Consider the following 9,125-nt stretch of genomic DNA (forward strand, 5'->3'; position numbering starts at 1 on the left):
CCCCCAGTGTTGATATAATATAACAAGTACAGCTACATTAAACCCCCAGTGTTGATATAACATAACAAGTACAGCTGTACTAAACCCCCAGTGTTGATATAATATAACAAGTACAGCTGTACTAAACCACCAGTGTTGATATAATATAACAAGTACAGCTGTACTAAACCCCCAGTGTTGATATAATATAATAAGTACAGCTGTACTTAACCCCCTGTGTTGATATAATATAACAAGTACAGCTGTACTAAACCCCCAGTGTTGATATAATATAACAAGTACAGCTGTACTAAACCCCCAGTGTTGATATAATATAACAGGTACAGCTGTACTAAACCCCCAGTGTTGATATAATATAACAAGTACAGCTGTACTAAACCCCCAGTGTTGATATTAAATAACAAGTACAGCTGTACTAAACCCCCAGTGTTGATATAATATAACAAGTACAGCTGCACTAAACCCCCAGTGTTGATATAATATAACAAGTCCAGCTGTACTAAACCCCCAGTGTTGATATAATATAACAAGTACAGCTGTACTAAACCCCCAGTGTTGATATAATATAACAAGTACAGCTGTACTTAACCCCCAGTGTTGATATAACATAACAAGTACAGCTGTACTAAACCCCCAGTGTTGATATAATATAACAAGTACAGCTGTACTAAACCCCCAGTGTTGATATAATATAACAAGTACAGCTGTACTAAACCCCCAGTGTTGATATAATATAACAAGTACAGCTGTACTTAACCCCCTGTGTTGATATAATATAACACGTTCAGCTGTACTAAACCCCCAGTGTTGATATAATATAATAAGTACAGCTGTACTAAACCCCCAGTGTTGATATAATATAACAAGTACAGCTGCACTAAACCCCAAGTGTTGATATAATATAACAAGTACAGCTGTACTAAACCCCCAGTGTTGATATAATATAACAAGTACAGCTGTACTAAACCCCCAGTGTTGATATAATATAACAAGTACAGCTGTACTAAACCCCCAGTGTTGATATAATGTAACAAGTACAGCTGTACTAAACCCCCAGTGTTGATATAATATAACAAGTACAGCTGCACTAAACCCCCAGTGTTGATGTAATATAACAAGTACAGCTGTACTAAACCCCCAGTGTTGATATAATATAACAAGTACAGCTGTACTAAACCCCCAGTGTTGATATAATATAACAAGTACAGCTGTACTAAACCCCCAGTGTTGATATAATATAACAAGTACAGCTACACTAAACCCCCAGTGTTGATATAATATAACAAGTACAGCTACATTAAACCCCCAGTGTTGATATAATATAACAAGTACAGCTGTACTAAACCCCCAGTGTTGATATAATATAACAAGTACAGCTGGACTAAACCCCCAGTGTTGATATAATATAACAAGTACAGCTGTACTAAACCCCCAGTGTTGATAAAATATAACAAGTACAGCTGTACAAAACCCCCAGTGTTGATATAATATAACAAGTACAGCTGTACTAAACCCCCAGTGTTGATATAATATAACAAGTACAGCTACACTAAACCCCCAGTGTTGATATAATATAACAAGTACAGCTGTACTAAACCCCCAGTGTTGATATAATATAACAAGTACAGCTGTACTAAACCCCCAGTGTTGATATAATATAACAAGTACAGCTGTACTAAACCCCCAGTGTTGATATAATATAACAAGTACAGCTGTACTAAAACCCCAGTGTTGATATAATATAACAAGTACAGCTGTACATAAACCCCCAGTGTTGATATAATATAACAAGTACAGCTGGACTAAACCCCCAGTGTTGATATAATATAACAAGTACAGCTGTAGTAAACCCCCAGTGTTGATATAATATAACAAGTACAGCTGTACTAAACCCCCAGTGTTGATATAATATAACAAGTACAGCTGTACTAAACCCCCAGTGTTGATATAATATAACAAGTACAGCTGTAATAAACCCCCAGTGTTGATATAATATAACAAGTACAGCTGTACTAAACCCCCAGTGTTGATATAATATAACAAGTACAGCTGTACTAAACCCCCAGTGTTGATATAATATAACAAGTACAGCTGTACTAAACCCCCAGTGTTGATATAATATAACAAGTACAGCTGTACTAAACCCCCAGTGTTGATATAATATAACAAGTACAGCTGTACTAAACCCCCAGTGTTGATATAATATAACAAGTACAGCTGTACTAAACCCCCAGTCTTGATATAATATAACAAGTCCAGCTGTACTAAACCCCCAGTGTTGATATAATATAACAAGTACAGCTGTACTAAACCCCCAGTGTTGATATAATATAACAAGTACAGCTGTACTAAACCCCCAGTGTTGATATAATATAACATGTACAGCTGTACTAAACCCCCAGTGTTGATATAATATAACAAGTACAGCTGTACTAAACCCCCAGTGTTGATATAATATAACAAGTACAGCTGTACTAAAACCCCAGTGTTGATATAATATAACAAGTACAGCTGTACTAAACCCCCAGTGTTGATATAATATAACAAGTACAGCTGTACTAAACCCCCAGTGTTGATATAATATAACAAGTACAGCTGCACTAAACCCCCAGTGTTGATATAATATAACAAGTACAGCTGTACTAAACCCCCAGTGTTGATATAATATAACAAGTACAGCTGTACTTAACCCCCAGTGTTGATAATATAACAAGTACAGCTGTACTAAACCCCCAGTGTTGATATAATATAACAAGTACAGCTGTACTAAACCCCCAGTGTTGATATAATATAACAAGTACAGCTGTACTAAACCCCCAGTGTTGATATAATATAACAAGTACAGCTGTACTAAACCCCCAGTGTTGATATAATATAACAAGTACAGCTGTACTAAACCCCCAGTGTTGATATAATATAACAAGTACAGCTGTACTAAACCCCCAGTGTTGATATAATATAACAAGTACAGCTGTACTAAACCCCCAGTGTTGATATAATATAACAAGTACAGCTGTACTAAACCCCCAGTGTTGATATAATATAACAAGTACAGCTGTACTAAACCCCCAGTGTTGATATAATATAACAAGTACAGCTGTACTAAACCCCCAGTGTTGATATAATATAACAAGTACAGCTGTACTAAACCCCCAGTGTTGATATAATATAACAAGTACAGCTGTACTAAACCCCCAGTGTTGATATAATATAACAAGTACAGCTGTACTAAACCCCCAGTGTTGATATAATATAACAAGTACAGCTGTACTAAACCCCCAGTGTTGATATAATATAACAAGTACAGCTGTACTAAACCCCCAGTGTTGATATAATATAACAAGTACAGCTGTACTAAACCCCCAGTGTTGATATAATATAACATGTACAGCTGTACTAAACCCCCAGTGTTGATATAGGACAGCATATAATATCTGAAGAGATGATGGTCTCATCATGTACTGTAGGGGGACCTCTAACTCTACTTCTAATAATGTCTGTCTCATTTCATTGTCATGATCAGAAAGGTTCACTGTGAGGTCCTATGAGCAAACATTACGGTAGAGACTTTCTGACACTCCCACTAACCACCACCCTAAATAACATATGCTATTACATCAGCCCCTCTCCTTTCACCTCAGAGCTTCATCCAGGAGACACTCATATCTCTCCTCCACTGAGGAAACATATTCATCTTCTCCATCAAGTCTTCTTCACTATGATCAGAGTTCTGATTCACCTGGCAGCTCTACCACTCTGGGTGACAGGTATTAAATCACTCATTAAGAGAAGTCTAACAAATATATGAATGTCATTAAACTGAATAAATATCGTCTCTTACTCTGTCTCTATTTGTCTCTTTCTATCTCTTTCTTTCTCTCTCACTCTCTCTTTCTCGCTCTCTTTCTTCCTCTCTCTCTCTCTCTCTCTCTCTCTCTTTCCTTGTCAACAGGGCAGTCTCTTAGCAGCAAAGTCCATCAGACTCCTACTGCAATACTAAAAGGATCTAAAGATAATGTACAACTCACCTGCAACCATACTATTCAAAACTACAATGTGATACTATGGTACCAACAGTCAACAGGAGACACTGCTATGAAACTCATTGGTTATGCATATTACAAGTCAATAACCGTGGAGAAATCATTTGAAAAGCACTTCAATGTGAGTGGAGATGGTGTGAAAGAGGCGTATCTTCATCTACTGAGTCTGAGAGCACCTGAAGACAGTGCAGTGTATTACTGTGCAGCCAGCCAACACAGTGATGTAGAGAACCTCCTCTCCTCTACAAAAACCCTGTCTGATAGAAAACTATGAGCAGTGATCACAACACCTGCATCTGAGGTTTGAGTTTGGTTCAGAGCCAATGAATACAGAGATGGATTACAGCATAAGCAAGTTGATCGTAGCTGGACTAGTACAGTATAACAGTATTTACAGTTTAGTGTCATTACTAAATAACATAAATTATGTGGTTACAATCTCATATCCCGTTTCTCTAGCCTTTTATGGACCTAAGCGAGATTTGGCTGGAAGACCCCCATCCCATTGGCAAAACATTTTAGTGGCCAACCTCTTGACTGGAGAGACATTATTTTGGTGTAAACCCCTATGGATTGTTGTCAAAAGTAGTGTAATATATAGGGAATAGGTTGCCATAGGGCCCTGGTCTAAAGTAGTGCACTATATAGGGAATAGGGTGCCATAGGGCCCTGGTCTAAAGTAGTGCACTATATAGGGAATAGGGCTCCATTTGGGATGCAAACAATACATTTGACACTCCCACTAGATGACATCACATCTGTGACTATCTGAAAACCCTTTTCTCCTTGTTCATGTGACTCTTCTCTCCAGAACCATCAACATGATCAAGCTTCTCATACATGTTGCAACTCTACCACTGTGGGTGACAGGTACTAAACCACTGTTCAGATGAAAGATATTTACTACTACTAAATATATTGCTGTCAATATGTTGAGTAATACTGTAGATTTTAGTTGTTCTGTTTTCATCCACAGGGCTGTCACAACCAGACAACGTCCAGCAGACTCCTACTGCAATACTAAAAGGACCTGAAGATAACGTTCAACTGAACTGCAGCCATACTATTCCAAGCTACAACACTATACTGTGGTACCAGCAAGCAGCACAAAACACTGCTCTGAAACTCATTGGGTATGTGCCACTCACCAATCCTACCGTGGAAGATTCCTTTAAAGAGCGTTTTACTGTGAGTGGAGATGCTGCAACTGGGAAAATGGCGTATCTACATATTCCTAAACTGAGAGGAACTGAAGACAGTGCAGTGTATTTCTGTGCTGCTTCTTATGCACAGTGTTTCACTATACCCTCTCTCCTCTACAAATACCCTCTCGGATCCTCTCATATAATACTGACTACAGCTCTATACACCTGCACCTGTCTTCAACCACTTCAACACCACTTTGCTATGAACCATTAGATATCAACAGATGGTAATGATACTGTTATAAGTGGCTGGTTTAGAGGGTTCAGCTGCAGCACTTCCTCACTTCTCCACCAAGGAGGCAGTGGTTCTCCACACTGACATGGAAAAGGGGCTGCATAGGGTCCCTGGTCAAAAGCAGGGTGCTAAATAGGGAATAGGGTGAAACTTGGGATGAAACAAGAAATTTGCCTTTTGATGCAGTAAGAGAATTGTTAACAATCCTGAGTGAGTTGTCATTTTGATCATCCATGATCTTGTATTATCTGTTATAAAACCCCACGGTTTATATAATATAACAAGTACAGCTGTACTAAACCCCCAGTTTTGATATAATATAACAAGTACATCTGCACTAAACCCCCAGTGTTGATATAATATAACAAGTACAGCTGTACTAAACCCCCAGTGTTGATATAATATAACAAGTACAGCTGTACCAAACCCCCAGTGTTGATATAATATAACAAGTACAGCTGTACTAAACCCCCAGTGTTGATATAATATAACAAGTACAGCTGCACTAAACCCCCAGTGTTGATATAATATAACAAGTACAGCTGTACTAAACCCCCAGTGTTGATATAATACAACAAGTACAGCTGTACTAAACCCCCAGTGTTGATGTAATATAACAAGAACAGCTGTACTAAACCCCCAGTGTTGATATAATATAACAAGTACAGCTGTACTAAACCCCCAGTGTTGATATAATATAACAAGTACAGCTGCACTAAACCCCCAGTGTTGATATAATATAACAAGTACAGCTGTACTAAACCCCCAGTGTTGTTATAATATAACAAGTACAGCTGTACTAAACCCCCAGTGTTGATATAATATAACAAGTACAGCTGCACTAAACCCCCAGTGTTGATATAATATAACAAGTACAGCTGTACTAAACCCCCAGTGTTGATATAATATAACAAGTACAGCTGTACTAAACCCCCAGTGTTGATATAATATAACAAGTACAGCTGTACTAAACCCCCAGTGTTGATATAATATAACAAGTACAGCTGTACTAAACCCCCAGTGTTGAAATAATATAACAAGTACAGCTGTACTAAACCCCCAGTGTTGATATAATATAACAAGTACAGCTGTACTAAACCCCCAGTGTTGATATAACATAACAAGTACAGCTGTACTAAACCCCCAGTGTTGATATAATATAACAAGTACAGCTGCACTAAACCCCCAGTGTTGATATAATATAACAAGTACAGCTGTACTAAACCCCCAGTGTTGATATAATATAACAAGTACAGCTGTACTAAACCCCCAGGGTTAATACAATATAACAAGTACAGCTGTACTAAACCCCCAGTGTTGATATAATATAACAAGTACAGCTGTACTAAACCCCCAGTGTTGATATAATATAACAAGTACAGCTGTACTAAACCCCCAGTGTTGATATAATATAACAAGTACAGCTGTACTTAAACCCTCAGAGTTGGTATAATATAACAAGTACAGCTGCACTAAACCCCCAGTGTTGATACAATATAACAAGTACAGCTGTACTAAACCCCCAGTGTTGATATAATATAGCAAGTACAGCTGTACTAAACCCCCAGTGTTGATATAATATAACAAGTACAGCTGTACTAAACCCCCAGTGTTGATATAGGACAGCATATAATATCTGAAGAGATGATGGTCTCATCATGTACTGTAGGGGGACCTCTAACTCTACTTCTAATAATGTCTGTCTCATTTCATTGTCATGATCAGAAAGGTTCACTGTGAGGTCCTATGAGCAAACATTACAGTACAGACTTTCTGACACGCCCACTAACCACCACCCTAAATAACATATGCTACTACATCAGCCCCTCTCCTTTCACCTCAGAGCTTCATCCAGGAGACACTCATATCTCTCCTCCACTGAGGAAACATATTCATCTTCTCCATCAAGTCTTCTTCACTATGATCAGAGTTCTGATTCACCTGGCAGCTCTACCACTCTGGGTGACAGGTATTAAATCACTCATTAAGAGAAGTCTAACAAATATAGGAATGTCATTAAAATGAATAAATATCGTCTCTTACTCTGTCTCTATTTGTCTCTTTCTATCTCTTTCTTTCTCTCTCGCTCTCTCTGTCTCTCTCTCTTTATTCCTCTCTCTCTCTCTCCCTCTTTCTCTCTCTCTCTCTCTCTCTTTCTTTGTCCACAGGGCAGTCTCTTAGCAACAAAGTCCATCAGACTCCTACTGCAATACTTAAAGGATCTAAAGATAATGTACAACTCACCTGCAACCATACTATTCAAAACTACGATACAATACTCTGGTACCAACAGTCAACAGGAGACACTGCTATGAAACTCATTGGTTATGCACAATACAAGTCAATAACCATGGAGAAATCATTTGAAAAGCACTTCAATGTGAGTGGAGATGGTTCGAAAGAGGCGTATCTTCATCTACTGAGTCTGAGAGCACCTGAAGACAGTGCAGTGTATTACTGTGCAGCCAGCCAACACAGTGATGTAGAGAACCTCCTCTCCTCTACAAAAACCCTGTCTGATAGAAAACTATGAGCAGTGATCACAACACCTGCATCTGAGGTTTGAGTTTGGTTCAGAGCCAATTAATAAAGAGATGGATTACAGCATAAGCAAGTTGATCGTATCTGGACTAGTACAGTATAACAGTATTTACAGTTTAGTGCCATTACTAATTAACATAAATTATGCGGTTACAATGTCATATCCCGTTTCTCTAGCCTTTTGGGGACCTAAGCGAGATTTGGCTGGAAGACCCCATCCCTTTGGCAAAACATTTTAGTGGCCAAACTCTTGACCGGAGAGACATTATTTTGGTGTAAACCCCTATGGATTGTGGGCAAAAGTAGTGCACTAAATACGGAGTAGGGTGCAATAGGACTCTGGTCTAAAGTAGTGCACTATATAGGGAATAGGTTGTCATAGGGCCCTGGTCTAAAGTAGTGCACTATATAGGGAATAGGGTGCCATAGGGACCTGGTCTAAAGTAGTGTACTATATAGGGAATAGGGTGCCATTTGGGATGCAAACAATACATTTGACACTCCCACTAGATGACATCACATCTGTGACTATCTGAAAACCCTTTTCTCCTTTTTCATGTGATATTTCTCTCCAGAACCATCAACATGATCAAGCTTCTCATACATGTTGCAACTCTACCACTGTGGGTGACAGGTACTAAACCACTGTTCAGATGAAAGATATTTACTACTACTAAATATATTGCTGTCAATATGTTGAGTAATACTGTAGATTTTAGTTGTTCTGTTTTCATCCACAGGGCTGTCACAACCAGACAACGTCCAGCAGACTCCTACTGCAATACTAAAAGGACCTGAAGATAATGTTCAACTGAACTGCAGCCATACTATTCCAAGCTACAACACTATACTGTGGTACCAGCAGGCAGCACAAAACACTGCTCTGAAACTCATTGGGTATGTGCTACTCACCAATCCTACCATGGAAGATTCCTTTAAAGAGCGTTTTACTGTGAGTGGAGATGCTGCAACTGGGAAAATGGCGTATCTACATATTCCCAAACTGAGAGGAACTGAAGACAGTGCAGTGTATTTCTGTGCTGCTTCTTATGCACAGTGTTTCACTATACCCTCTCTCCTCTACAAAAACCCTCTCTGATC

General features: G+C 38.7%; 1 gene segment (V, D, J or C); it reads left to right on the top strand.

Annotated features, from left to right (window-relative positions):
* Positions 1-7,620: 7,620 nt before the first annotated feature.
* LOC120042444 lies at positions 7,621-8,812 on the top strand (the record flags this gene model as incomplete). The annotated part of the segment is given in 2 exon segments: positions 7,621-7,944; positions 8,765-8,812. Coding segments are annotated over 2 exon segments (372 nt in total), but the record flags the coding sequence as incomplete, so codon positions are not given.
* Between the last annotated feature and the right edge of the window lie 313 nt (positions 8,813-9,125).

This window comes from Salvelinus namaycush, unplaced genomic scaffold, assembly GCF_016432855.1.
Source record: "Salvelinus namaycush isolate Seneca unplaced genomic scaffold, SaNama_1.0 Scaffold69, whole genome shotgun sequence".
Classification (NCBI taxonomy): domain Eukaryota; kingdom Metazoa; phylum Chordata; class Actinopteri; order Salmoniformes; family Salmonidae; genus Salvelinus; species Salvelinus namaycush.